This window comes from Homarus americanus, unplaced genomic scaffold (genome assembly GCF_018991925.1).
Source record: "Homarus americanus isolate GMGI-L3 unplaced genomic scaffold, GMGI_Hamer_2.0 scaffold19117, whole genome shotgun sequence".
Taxonomy (NCBI): Eukaryota; Metazoa; Arthropoda; class Malacostraca; order Decapoda; family Nephropidae; genus Homarus; species Homarus americanus.
In genome coordinates, this window is record NW_024754704.1 from 2,742,772 (window position 1) to 2,757,341 (window position 14,570).

The following is a 14,570-nucleotide window of genomic DNA, read 5'->3' on the forward strand; positions in this document are numbered from 1 at the left end:
GCACACTCACACTGGCACCCTGAACCCCTATACCTGGCACCTATCACACTGGCACCCTGAACCCTATACCTGGCAGCACACTGGCACCTGAACCTATACCTTGGCATCTGTCACACTGGCACCCTGAACCCTATACCTTGGGTCACACTGGCACCCTGAACCCTATACCTTGGCACTGTCAACCCTGGCACCCAATATACCTTGGCACCTGTCACACTGGCACCCTGAACCCTATACCTGGCATCTGTCACACTGCACCCTGAACCCCTATACCTTGGCACCTGTCACACTGGCATTCCTGAACCCTATACCTTGGCACCTGTCACACTGGCACCCTGAACCCTATACCTTGGCACCTGTCACACTGGCACCCTGAACCATATACCTTGGCATCTGTCACACTGGCACCCTGAACCCTATACCTTGGCATCTGTCACACTGGCACCCTGAACCATATACCTTGGCATCTGTCACACTGGCACCCTGAACCTTATACCTTGGCACCTGTCACACTGGCACCCTGACACCTTATACCTCGGCACCTGGCACCCTCCCTAGGTAGAAAGAATCACCAGGGATCACCAGTTTATATCAGTAACAACGGCTGACACTGAGAGAGAGAAGAGGAGGAGACCAGTGGTGATTGATATGACTTCCCAACACCACAACTAACACTGAAGTTTTATGATACAAGTAAACTTCACAGAGTATAAAACTTCCACGTGTGTGTAACTGATGCGAGTCATAACATAGATAAAGTAAAAGGAAATTTTTTTATTATTTTATTCAATCCTTAAAAGTTGTGGAAGAAGATGGTTGACCCTTATACTTCACCCGGATACCATCTTCTTGAGTCCCCCCAAAAGAACAAAAAGAGAGAAAACGGAATAACTTAACAGTGGAGTTCCCAAGGGTATTGCTTTAGTTCCCCAGTTATTTCTACCCTTAAATAATAGTTAGCTATACGCCATCTTACCAGTGAAAATAACAAAATAGCCACACGGACAGTCTCAAGTAACCGATCCGTTTACCAAATAATAAACTTTAGACCAACGAAGAAGAGCGTCGGATAATGTGTTTCGAAGTACCTCTAGTGTTATTATAATTCCAGTAGCTCTCGTGACCTCTGGGTGACCTTGGCAGCACCCATAACCTTCGTGAAGCATGAAGTAAGAGAAATTAAATTCACAAGTGGAATATTAAGATCACACGTGGAAGAGATATTAAGATCACATGTGGAAGAAAGATTAAGATCACACGTGGAAGAGAGATATGAAGATCACACGTGGAAGAGATATTAAGATCACACGTGGAAGAGATATTAAGATCACACGTGGAAGAAAGATTAAGATCACACGTGGAAGAGAGATATGAAGATCACACGTGGAAGAGATATTAAGATCACACGTGGAAGAAAGATTAAGATCACACGTGGAAGAGAGATATGAAGATCACACGTGGAAGAGATATTAAGATCACACGTGGAAGAGATATTAAGATCACACGTGGAAGAAAGATTAAGATCACACGTGGAAGAGAGATTAAGATCACACGTGGAAGAAAGATTAAGATCACACGTGGAAGAGAGATATGAAGATCACACGTGGAAGAGATATTAAGATCACACGTGGAAGAAAGATTAAGATCACACGTGAAGAGAGATAGAAGATCACACGTGGAAGAGATATTAAGATCACACGTGGAAGAGATATTAAGATCACACGTGGAAGAAAGATTAAGATCACACGTGGAAGAAAGATTAAGATCACACGTGGAAGAGAGATGAAGATCACACGTGGAAGAGATATTAAGATCACACGTGGAAGAGATATTAAGATCACACGTGGAAGAAAGATTAAGATCACACGTGGAAGAGAGATTAAGATCAAACGTTGAAGATAAACAGTGAATGAGTTACCAGTGTGTAAAAACTAGGTTAGGTTGGGTTAGGTTAGGTTAGGTTAGGTTAGGTTAGGTTAGGTTGGGTTAGGTTAGGTTAGGTTAGGTTAGGTTGGGTTAGGTTGGGACTATAGTATAATACATTGGTGAAAGTGATTTGGTGACGTAATTAAGGAGAACATGAAAGCAGAGACTAGGATAATGATAAGCAGGTGGCGTTATGGAGGGCGGGTATCCTTTCACCTTGTCGCCTTACTGGTGTCATGGATAAATGTATGAGCGTATGATAGGTGTTTGACATGACGATAGAAATATGAGAATACCCTCGTTCGTTCGTTCGTGTGTGTGTGTGTGTACGTGTGTTTGTACGTGTGTGCGTATGTTTATATGCATGTACAATATATATGTGTGACTGTATATGCATGTGTGTATATATACGTGTGACTGCAAATACGTGTATACATATATGTGCGTGTGTGTGTGTGCATGTGTGTGTGTAAATGTTTGTCTGTCCATGAAGAGCGAGGAATAAGATGTAACCTGAATACAGAAAACAGTGGACCAGGGTGGAAGCCAAAGCAAGCAGGGGAAAGCTTGGGAGCCGAGTTTGTGGGTTGTTCAGCACTTCAATCAGTCTAGTCTTTCTCTCTTGCTGTCGTTTGGCTGTCTGTCTATCTGTCTGTGTGTCTGTCTGTCTGTGTGTCTGTCTTACGTTAACTGAACACAAACACGTCACTACAGGTCACACCATCACGTAAACAGGTCCAAGGTTTAATAGCATCCCATGATAACGTCAGAGGTTGTTCCATCATTTATATAAGACACAACACGGTGCTGGATGAGTCATTTGCCGGTATGAGAGAGGTGAGGTCACACGACGACACGTATAATAGCTAAGTCCATTATTTCTTTATTTCTGTGTTTATATTCTTAGTGGTGACCTGCTGTGTTTGGTTTATATCCTTAGTGGTGACCTGCTGTGTTTGGTTTATATCCTTAGTGGTGACCTGCTGTGTTTGGTTTATATCCTGAGTGGTGACTTGCTGTGTTTGGTTTATATCCTTAGTGGTGACCTGCTGTGTTTGGTTTATATCCTGAGTGGTGACCTGCTGTGTTTGGTTTATATCCTTAGTGGTGACCTGCTGTGTTTGGTTTATATCCTTAGTGGTGACCTGCTGTGTTTGGTTTATATCCTTAGTGGTGACCTGTTGTGTTTGGTTTATATTCTTAGTGGTGACCTGCTGCTTGGTTTATATCCTTAGTGGTGACCTGCTGTGTTTGGTTTATATCCTTAGTGGTGACTTGCTGTGTTTGGTTTATATTCTTAGTGGTGACCTGCTGTGTTTGGTTTATATCCTTAGTGGTGACCTGCTGTGTTTGGTTTATATCCTTAGTGGTGACCTGCTGTGTTTGGTTTATATCCTTAGTGGTGACCTGCTGTGTTTGGTTTATATCCTTAGTGGTGACTTGCTGTGTTTGGTTTATATCCTTAGTGGTGACCTGCTGTGTTTGGTTTATATTCTTAGTGGTGACTTGCTGTGTTTGGTTTATATCCTTAGTGGTGACCTGCTGTGTTTGGTTTATATCCTTAGTGGTGACTTTATATCCTTAGTGGTGACCTGCTGTGTTTGGTTTATATCCTTAGTGGTGACCTGCTGTGTTTGGTTTATATCCTGAGTGGTGACCTGCTGTGTTTGGTTTATATCCTTAGTGGTGACTTGCTGTGTTTGGTTTATATCCTTAGTGGTGACCTGCTGTGTTTGGTTTATATCCTTAGTGGTGACTTGCTGTGTTTGGTTTATATCCTTAGTGGTGACCTGCTGTGTTTGGTTTTATATCCTTAGTGGTGACCTGCTGTGTTTGGTTTATATCCTTAGTGGTGACTTGCTGTGTTTGGTTTATATCCTTAGTGGTGGCTTGCTGTGTTTGGTTTATATCCTTAGTGGTGACCTGCTGTGTTTGGTTTATATCCTTAGTGGTGACTTGCTGTGTTTGGTTTATATCCTTAGTGGTGACCTGCTGTGTTTGGTTTATATCCTTAGTGGTGACCTGCTGTGTTTGGTTTATATCCTTAGTGGTGACCTGCTGTGTTTGGTTTATATCCATAGTGATGACCTGCTGTGTTTGGTTTATATTCTTAGTGATGACCTGCTGTGTTTGGTTTATTATTGTTTATTTAGCATTTGTTTAACCCTGATTGAAGTGATAGTGATATGTGGTTTATATTTGAAGTGGGAAATAAGTTTAAATTAGTGCTGTGGAATTTTGTCATGGGTGTGGATGGTTAAGTAGTGATGATACCTGAAGTGAATGGATGATTGATGATGATGATTGATGGTGATTGATGGTGGAGTAATATGATCATGGGGTGGATGAGGGAAGGTTGAAGGTAGAGGAGGAAGTCAATGAGAAGAGAATGGAAGGAGTGAGAGGAAAAAGGACAGGTATGGTGAGGGTGATGGTGGGGTGCAGTGTGTGGGTGGGTGAGAGGGAGGGGTGTTTATAGAGAGAGAGATTACAAGGAGTTGATGGTGACTCTGCCGCCACTCACAGACGTTGATTATGTGAATGGTGTTACTAATGGTGTTACAACGGTGACAGAAACAAGTACATCTGGTAGGATTGGTAAAGACATGTATACAAGACAGAGTAGTGGGCTGCGGTCGCCAACCCTTAGGACAGGTACCTTGATTAATTTGAGTCCCTTGTTATAGTTGCTCGTCGTGTACCTGCTGGTGTGTGGCTCGGCGACGCAGCGGCCACCAGCTCCTCCGTCTGCCAGCCCTCCTGCCCCAGTTCCTGTCTTCCCTCCTGCCCCAGTTCCTGTCTTCCCTCCTGCCCCAGTTCCTGTCTTACCTCCTGCCCCAGTTCCTGTCTTCCCTCCTGCCCCAGTTCCTGTCCTCTCCCCTGCCCCAGTTCCTGTAAGATACCTCAGCCCGGACCAACACATCTTTATAAATGCTGACGAGCGTCAGGGACCTGATGAGTTCGGCAACTACAACTTCGAGTTCGAGACTGGTGACGGCATCAGTCGTCATGAGCAGGGCGCCCCCCAGGGGGAGACTGGCGCCGTGGCGTCTCAGGGAGGATGGTCGTGAGTAACCAATAACAACACACAATGACGTAGAGATGAAATATATTTTTTGTTGATAGTTTGAAACTTTTAGCTGTTGGTGATGAAGCTAATTATAATATTATGGGTTGCAGGTTTACGTTCCCTGATGGAACTCCCGCTGACTTCAACTTCGTAGCAGACGAGTACGGCTACCGCGTGGAGTCTGACCTGCTGCCCACGCCCCCGCCCCTCCCCGCCCACGCCATCGCTCAGATCGAGAAGGCTCGTCAGGAGGACGCCGCCACAGTCACATCCCAGCACTACACCGTCAAGCCGCCTTCCGCCACACCGCCGTTCCCCCCGCCTTCCCCGTTCTATCGTCAGCCTTAACCACTGTGTCTCAGCTGCATAGTACCTAGCTCTAATAGATCCTAGCTGGGTAGTATCTAGCTCCACCAGATCCTAACTGCTACAAAATCTCACATCCTGCATGGAATCCTACAGCTGAATAAACCCCCGTTGAATCCAAGCTCCCAAGGACCTAACACATCCTGATTAAATAGGACCATGACTACTTTACACCCGCTACTGTCTAGGGCGGCTCCTCGATAGAAAGCATAACCCTAGGAAGGTATCTATTTATTTATTATTATTTATTTATTGGGCACTCCCCTACATCCTTGTGTAAGGTGAAGCGCATTAGCGTTTACAGCGCCCAACAGGGAAGCATGCTAAGTTCATGCTTGCCTTTATGTCTCATGAGTTAAGGGCGTTCATTCTCTGATTTTTGTTAACTTGTACTACAAAGAGTGTTTTTTTAAGAAAGATTAGTCACTTTTTCTATGAGTTCATTTGATCAATGTTTTGTATTACCAAATGCAAGGTTGTAGACATACTACTGAGTGGGACGAATTATTATTTTGACACGGCCTGGTTAGGCAATGTAACACCTGTTATTGTTTGTAGAATGTGGTTTGCAAGTTTGCCTCGGACACTATGCTAGATATGAAGGATCTTTAGCTCACTCTATGTTCACTTACTGTGTATATGTTTTATTTATTTTTCTCCTGGCATAGAAGCTTTAATCTTGGCGGGAGGTATAGTAAGCTTTGTCAGATCAAACTATACCAGTAGAAACACATACATCTCTCAGGTTATTGTTTGTAAAATGTAAGGATGCATTATCGTCTCAGGGACTTTTTTAGATACTACACATGATGTTACTGTCTGTATGTGTCATCAGTTCTCTGAGCATGAAAGCTTTGGTCTTGGCGGGAGGTGTAGTGATGGGTTGTCAGACCACAGCTTACATCTCAGAAACAGTCCAGACCTGACCCGACATTAGGGGGGTCAAGTGTAAGGGTACCCCTCGCGGCCGCTCAAGGGGGTTACAAATCAACCAGCACCCCTCCCCACGTCACATGGCCCCACCAACGATGTTTACAGGCACCCAGTCAGAAGAAGAGGCCACCTGTCTCCAATATATACAACTTTAGTCTCAGAAAAAGTCCAGACCTGACCCTACATTAGCGAGGTCAAATGTAAGGAGACCCTTCGCCGTCCCCCCGATCAGCTCAACCTGACGGCTGGTCTCCCAATATATAGGACGTCGTAGCCCTACCTCACGAGAGACCACACCTGGACTACGCAGTTCAGTTCTGGTCACCGTATTCCAGAATGGATATAGAATCCTTGGAAAGAATTCAGAGGAGAATGACAAGACTAATCCCGGGCATTAGGAACCTTGAGTATAGAGACAGGCTAAAGCATCTTAATTTGCACTCCCTCGAGAGACGTAGAGCAAGGGGCGACCTGATAGAGGTGTATAAGTGGAAGGCAGGGCTAAACAAAGGGGACATTACAAAGGTACTCAAACTATCCAACCAGGAGCGAACTCGTAACAATGGTTTTAAATTAGACAAATTTAGATTTAGGCGTGAAATCGGTAAACATTGGTTTGGAAACAGAGTAGTGGATGAATGGAACAAGTTACCAAATATCATCATTAACTCGAATACGTTGAATAGCTTCAAACATAGGTTGGATGCTTATATGAGCAATAGGGGTTGGGTGTAAACGGGACTGCCCAGTATGGGCCAATAGGCCCGCTGCAGTTTCCTCCATTCTTATGTTCTTATGTTCTTATGTCAGACAGAGAGAGCAGGAAGCAAGCCCTCCTCCGGTCGGGTTCCTACCCACCTAGGATCTTACCTGTCAGAGTTGTAAAGTCAAACCTGCACGAGCTAGTGAACCAGTAGCATATTATGACACACACTACAGTATGAGGAAACAGTTCACAACTTTTTATACTCCACAAATAATAAATAAATCTACTTTTTTTTTGGGGGGGGGGGAGCTTGGTCAGTATTATGTACTATTGTATGGGTCAGTATTATTGTGCGGGTCAGTATTATTGCGTGGGTCAGAAGCATGGGCACCATAAGGAGGAGTAGAAGCTGGAGTAGGTGTAGCAGGAGGTGGAGGAGTTTAGAGACCCTTGATACTATGTGGTGGTAGAGATAAGTTACACGGATTGAGAGAAACAGCAACAAGTACTCTCTCTCTCTCTCTCTCTCTCTCTCTCTCTCTCTCTCTCTCTCTCTCTCTCTCTTTCTCTCTCTCTCTCTCTCTTTCCTTTCACCACCCACGTGTCATCGTCTCTCCAGCAATACCTACTCGCTTAGTGCTGACCTTGAGGAACTACCGTGTACCTGAGAGAAAGTGAAAGTGACCGTTGTTCTTTCCAGCCGCCTTCACTCTCTCTCTCTCTCTCTCTCTCTCTCTCTCTCTCTCTCTCTCTCTCTCTCTCGGTTTCTCTATCTCACCATCTCCCTCACTCACTTTCTTTCATTCTCTCTCTCTCTCGCTCACTCTGCTCTCTCTCTCTCTCTCTCTCTCTCTCTCTCTCTCTCTCTCTCTCTCTCTCTCTCTCTCTGTTTCTCTATCTACCATCTCCCTCACTCCCTTTCTTTCATTCTCTCTCTCTCTCTCACTCTGTCTCTCCCTCTCTCTCTGTTCTCCCCAAGTACATAAACGTTCGTCCTAGCTATGCAGTTCCTTGTCATAGCTATACAGTTCCTTATCCTAGCTATGTACTTCCCTTATCTATAGCTATGCACCTCCCTTGTCCTAGCAATGCAAAAGGAAAAAAAACCCTCTTAAATTTGCATGAGAAACATTACCTGAGCAACACACAAGAGGAGGAAGCAAACACGCTACCTCAAGGGCGTGTTTGCAAGCATGTGTGAGCAACAATGAAAGGCGTATACTGTGTAATCAAAGCACTTGGGGTAGTCATTACGATGATGGATGTTGGTTAGGTTAGGTTAGGGTTTATCTGTGAGGTTTGTTTGGTGGGGGGAAGGAGGAGGGAGGAGGAGATGTTATGTGCTGGTGGTGGTGGTGGTGGAGAATGTAGAGTTCAGTTCTGAGTTATATAAGCGGTTATAGGCCTCGGGTGATATAGGCGGTTATAGGCCTCCTGGGTGATACCAGGCGGTTATAGGCCTCTGGGTGATATAGGCGGTTATAGGCCTCCTGGGTGATATAGGCGGTTATGGGCCTCCTGGGTGTTATAGTCTCTGACCCATTAGCTTTATACGAGAGAGAGAGAAGAAGAAGAAAGAAAAAATGTCTAATACAGTTTAGAAAGGGAAAAAATACCTCATATATTTTAAAATTCAGTGGAATGAACAATAAAATGCGAACGATGTTAATGGCTAACCTCTTAAGCCCAAAGATTATTGTCAAAAGATTGTGTGTGTGTGTCAGGTGTGTGTCAGGTGTGTGTGTGTCAGATGTGTGTGTGTGTGTGTGTGTCAGATTATTATTATTATGTCAGGTGTGTGTGTATCCAGGTGTGTGTGTGTGTGTGTGTGTCAGGTGTGTGTGTGTGTGTGTGTGTCAGGTGTGTGTGTGTGTGTGTGTCAGGTGTGTGTCAGGTGTGTGTGTGTGTGTCAGGTGTGTGTGTGTGTGTCAGGTGTGTGTGTGTCAGGTGTGTGTCAGGTGTGTGTGTGTGTCAGGTCACCATCATGTGACATACACCTCAGTCATGCAACGTAAGCAAAAGTTCCTCATTCCTTCAATTGTATAATGTAACGTGAAACACTGTGAACAGGTGATACTGAACAACTAGACAATTGTATTCTGAACTTTTATTAAATTTTCACTGAACTTTTATTGAACCTTTATTGAACTTTTATTGAACCTTTATTGAACTTTTATTGAACCTTTATTGAACTTTTATTCATACACATTTAGTTCATTATTTATAGATTTGGTCTCAACTATTGAAATTATCAGAGGAAAAATGGTGGAATAAAGACAAAATTGCATTGTCTGTATTTTGATTCACTTTTAATAGACCCCAGTGCTAATAGACCCCAGTGCTAATAGACCCCAGTGCTAATAGACCCTAGTGCTAATAGACCCCAGTGCTAATAGACCCCAGTGCTAATAGACCCCAGTGCTAATAGACCCCAGTGCTAATAGACCCCAGTGCTAATAGACCCCAGTGCTAATAGACCCCAGTGCTAACATACAGCAGTCCTAATAGGCCCTGAGTCATAATAAGCCCCCAGTCCTAATAGGCCCTGAGTCATAATAAGCCCCCAGTCCAAATAGGCCCTGAGTCATAATAGCCCCAGTCCAAAATAGGCCTGGTCATAATAAGCCCCAGTCCTAATAGGCCTGAGTCATAATAAGCCCCCAGTCCTAATAGGCCTGCAGTCTGCTATCGCCCCAGTCTGTAGGCCCTGGAGTGCCAGCAAGCCCCCCAGTCTGTGGGCTCTGAGTCATAATAAGCCCCCAGTCCTAATAGGCCCTGAGTCATAAGCCCCCAGTCCCTAATATTTGGAGTCTTAATAAGCCCCAGTCCTAATAGGCCCTGAGTCATAATAAGCCCCCAGTCCTAATAGGCCCTGAGTCATAATCAGCCCCCAGTCTATCTATAATATACCTTACCACTTGCTGTACTATGGGAGCCTCTACAACTTAAACCCTGACCTGCACCAACAGCCGGATATACGAGTATACGTGTTATCAAGAGAGAGAGGATGTGACATAGTTTTCGTTATAATATCAACACTCTTTTCAGGTGATGTTGCTTGCGTGACAACTGTGCACACACACACACACACACACACACACACCTACCCACACACACACACACACACACACAGCAACACGTCGGCAACACACTGCCCCCAGCACTCCTGCTTCGGCTTCTCCTCCCTCTCTCCTACCCTCCTCCTCTCTCCTACCCCTCCTCCCCTCTCTCCCTACCCTCCTCCCTCTCTCTCTCCCTACCTCCCTCCCCTCTCACCAGCCCTCCCTCCCCTCTACCAAAGCCCTCCTCCCTCCCTCCTACCTCCCTCCCTCTCCCTACCCTCCCTCCCTCTCTCCTACACTTCCCTCCCTCCTCCCCCCACCCCCTTACCCACCCCTCCCCCTTTCACCACCCCTTTCATCCCTTACCCATACAAACTTACCCTCCCTCCCTCTCTCCCTACCCTCCCCTCCCTCTCTCTCCCTACCCTCCCTCCCCTCTCTCTCACCCTCCCTCCCTCCCTCCCTCCCTCCCTCCCCTCCCTCTCCCTACCCTCCCTCCCCTCTCTCCAAGCCCCTCCCTCCCTCTCTCCGGCTCCCTCCCTCCCTCTCTCCTACCCTCCCCTCCCTCTCTCCAAGCCCTCCCTCCCTCTCTCCCTACCCCTCCCTCCCCCTCTCTCCCTACCCTCCCCTCCCTCCCTCCCTCCCTCTCTCCCTACCCTCCCACGCCCTCTACCCCTCCCCTCCCCTCTCTCCTACCCTCCCTCCTCTCTCCTACCCTCCTCCCTCTCTCCTACCCTCCCTCTCCCTCTCACCTCTCATTAGCACAAATTGCTTGATCAACAACAATAAGCAAATCAACCCTATACCCTACCTGTCTCAGTGTCACCATACTTATATATACAGGTGAGCCGCTACTTTCAATCTTTTTTACTCACCTCCTTATCTGTCGGCCTACCTGTTTAAGGGAGAGAAGGGAGGAGGAGAGTGTGTTCGGTTGCTACGTATCTAAAATCCTTAAGGGCGTTACCGCTTCATTTTAAAAGGTGTGTGTGTGTGTGTGTGTGTGTGTGTGTGTGTGTGTGTTAATGTCTGTGTTTGTATAGGTGTGTGTGTGTGTGTGTGTGTGTGTGTGTGTGTGTGTGTGTGTGTGTGTGTGTGTGTGTTCTGTGTATGTATTTGCAGAAACCCATTTGTTTATAGAGAAGAGAGAAGAGAGAGGAGAGAAGAGAGAGAGAGAGAGAGAGAGTTAGTTTTGACAATACCCCTCAGCCTCTTTCAGTCAAGGGCCAACAAAAATACACATTCCTCAGATAATAATAATTCGTCCTTCTGGAAACTAATTATTTACATTAGGAGAAGAAGAAGAAGAAGAAGAAGAAGAAGAAGGTCAGATAATCCTATGAATTCTCTTTTCGAAGGAGAGAGAAGGAAACAACACGAAGAAGAATACAGATGGTGAGATGTTCCTTCTTCCCCGTTAGCGAAGAGCGACCCGGTAGACCCACGGACCCGGAGAACTTATACCCGCGTTACATAATGTTTAACGATTGTGTTGAGGAGTCCCCGCCATCACTTCCCGCCTGTTGAGTTCCGCTCTCACTGTCCCGCCCTTGTTCACTACTTTTAGTTATATGTAACAGAGTCATTTCGTTTATTTACAAAACACTGTGGTCTAAGCATTATTTGTGTGTGGTTACGTTAAAGTAAGTGACCTTGTCGTAAGTGAGAGCAAATGCTCCCTTTCTCGTCAGAGGCTGGAACCTCCTGGGGCGAGGGTCTGTCCGGTCCCTCTCCCTCGTGTAGGAGGTGCGGCCGACCTTGGCCGGGGGCAGACGGTGGGTATATAGAGCGTTCAGCTGTAGGAGGAAGAACAGTCGCCAAACCTTGACAACCTGTGCAACATGAACATGGTAAGGCGGGTCCTCCTGGCTGGTGCTGCCCTATCCTTCTTATATGTCTTTCTAGTGATCAATGTGATACATTTCAAGTCTGTTAAAACAACTTTTGTTTCACCATAGTTTTAGTCTTTAGTTCTGGTGTGATATATTCCCTGGTGTAACTGGCAAGTGACGTCATCCTACACAAACGTCACTAAGGTGACTGTCGTCTTGATGGCTCGCTGAAGGAAGGTGAACTGACAGCTTCTTTATCATCCCCAGCTTATCCTGTCTTGCCTGTTGGCGGTGGCCGCTGCTGCCCCACAGTACAACTACGGTGCCCCAGCTCCTGCCCCCAGTGCCCCAGCTTCATATAGCGTTAGGTCTCCTCCCGTAGAGATCTTGAGGTCCGATCGTCAAGGACCTGATGCCACTGGCGCCTACAACTTCCTCTTCGAGAGCGCCGACGGCATCAGTCGTCAGGAGCAGGGCGCCCCTCAGGGGCCGAATGGCGCCGTGGCTTCCCAGGGAGGATGGTCGTGAGTATCTCTGGCTGGTTTTATGCAAGTGCTTGTTAAGGGCTCAAAGGTTGTTTATAAGAGACCTGTGTGACAGTCACTTAGAATGAACAATGTAAACAGGGAGGCCAGTTTGGTGTTGGTAAGACAAGTACTTACAAGGGAAGAGAAAAATGTATAAATGTAGACTAGAGTGAGAGAAGTGAAGGTGAGTGTTGAGGTGCAGGAGTGTTGACCAGTTATGACTCTTCCCACAGGTTCACTTACCCTGACGGAACACCCGCAGTCTTCACCTTCGTAGCTGACGGTGCAGGTTACCGCGTGCAGTCTGACCTGCTGCCCACACCCCCACCTCTCCCCGCCCACGCCATCGCCCAGATCGAGAAGGCTCGTCAGGAGGACGCCGCCGCAGCATCTGCCCCAAGGAACAGTTATAATGCCCCTGTCCCAGCCCCTGCCCCACAGATAAACTACTCGTACCCACAATAGACGACAGGGAAGCCACACAGCTCACGATAAAGTTTGACAATTGTTCATAAATTGTAACTGTTATGTTTGATCTATTTTGTTATATTTTATACTGCGATAAATAACTATATTTTATACCATGATCATAAATAAATATAAGAAATGTTATACCTGTGTTTATTGTCACATAACTCCCACCACAACACTTCCTCGCCTCAAGTCTAACAACAACAACTTATAAATTCCACATGACAATTCTGTTACTTGAACGTATTTATAACACAAATAAGAACCAAGCTCGCTTATAATACATTTGTCTGTACTCATCCACGCCATATATCCCCGACCTGCTGACGTAACAACACAAGAGGTTGCATTACACCCCGATATACAACTTACCTGTGGGTGTATCATTAGCCCCCAGGTACACAAAGGTGCATCACTACGTCACACTTCTCGGCATATGTCACTACAGGTGTTATGATGTTGTAGTAACAGGTGTTGAGTCTTGATGTATTTACTGTACGACATCAATTATTAATATCATCAATTGACACTTGTTCTCCTCTTCTTTCTCCAACATTTTCTAGATCTTCTCCAACACTTCCAGATGTTCTCCAATACTTTTCAGATCTCCAACACTTTCCAGACCTTCTCCAACATCACAATTTCTCCAACACTTTCCTTACCTTCTCCAACATTTTCCAGACCTTCTCTAATACTTTCCAAACCTGCTCCAACACTTTCCAGACCTTCTCCAACATCTTCCAGACCTTCTCCAACACTTTCCAGACCTTCTCCAACATCTTCCAGACCTTCTCCAACACACAAATGAATATGGACGGGAAAAATAAACAACTCAGCTTTAGATAATACGTAATTTGTTTGTTTGTTTGTCTGTGTGTTGTTTATTCACTTGTTTGTTGTTGTTTATTTGTTTGTTTGTTTGTTGTTGTTTATTATGGTAAACAAATTCTTCTTCTGGTAGGTAAAAAATCATCCACTATAGTAGATTGGTGGATGAATAATGGCGTTGGATGGATGAGGGAAGGGGGGGGAAGAGGAGATGGATGAGGAAGGGGGGGGGTGGAAGAGGAGGGAGATGGATGAGGTGAGGAAGGAGGAGAAGGAGGGAGGAGGAGGAGGAGGAGGAGGAGGAGGAGGAAAGGACAGGAGGGAAGTGAAGGAGGAAGAGGGTAGATTATTGAGGGAGGAGGAAGAGGAAGGGAGATTACTGAAGGAGGAGGAAGAAGAGGAGGAAGAGGAGGAGGATTACACCACCCGACACACTCCAGACGTTCTGCTCTTTCGACACAAACGTGGAGATGTTCCTTCATTGCCTCCTCCTCTTTCCCTTCCTCCCTCATCCATCTCCCCTCCTCCCTTCTCCTCCCCATCCATCTCCCTCCTTCCTCCCTCATCCATCTCCCCTCCTCCCTTCTCCCTTTCCCTTGTTTTCCTACTGTTCCTCCTTCATCCATCTCCTCTCTTCCTCCTCCTCCTACCCCTCAATCTTGATTTTTTGTCTCTCTCTCACTCCTCACAACTATCTCCCTACCGTGTCTCTCTCTCACTCCTCACAACTATCTCCCTACCGTGTGTGTGTCTCTCTCTCTCTCTCACTCCTCACAACTATCTCCCTACCGTGTGTGTGTGTCTCTCTCTCACCCTCAACTATCTCCCTACCGTAGTCTCTCTCTCTCT

At 46.0% G+C, this 14,570-nt stretch overlaps 2 protein-coding genes across 2 annotated transcripts; both read left to right on the forward strand.

The window, feature by feature from the left end:
* Positions 1 to 4,427: 4,427 nt before the first annotated feature.
* On the forward strand, positions 4,428 to 5,623 carry LOC121855953 (endocuticle structural glycoprotein SgAbd-1-like). Its single transcript, XM_042351172.1, has 3 exons — positions 4,428 to 4,493; positions 4,614 to 4,993; positions 5,107 to 5,623. The coding sequence occupies exons 1-3, from the start codon at positions 4,428 to 4,430 to the stop codon at positions 5,342 to 5,344; spliced, it is 684 nt and encodes a 227-aa protein (XP_042207106.1). The 3' UTR covers positions 5,345 to 5,623.
* Positions 5,624 to 11,858: 6,235 nt separating this feature from the next.
* LOC121855986 (cuticle protein AMP1B-like) lies at positions 11,859 to 13,034 on the forward strand. Its single transcript, XM_042351209.1, has 3 exons — positions 11,859 to 11,913; positions 12,163 to 12,419; positions 12,656 to 13,034. The coding sequence occupies exons 1-3, from the start codon at positions 11,905 to 11,907 to the stop codon at positions 12,885 to 12,887; spliced, it is 498 nt and encodes a 165-aa protein (XP_042207143.1). The 5' UTR covers positions 11,859 to 11,904; the 3' UTR covers positions 12,888 to 13,034.
* The last annotated feature ends 1,536 nt before the right edge of the window (positions 13,035 to 14,570 follow it).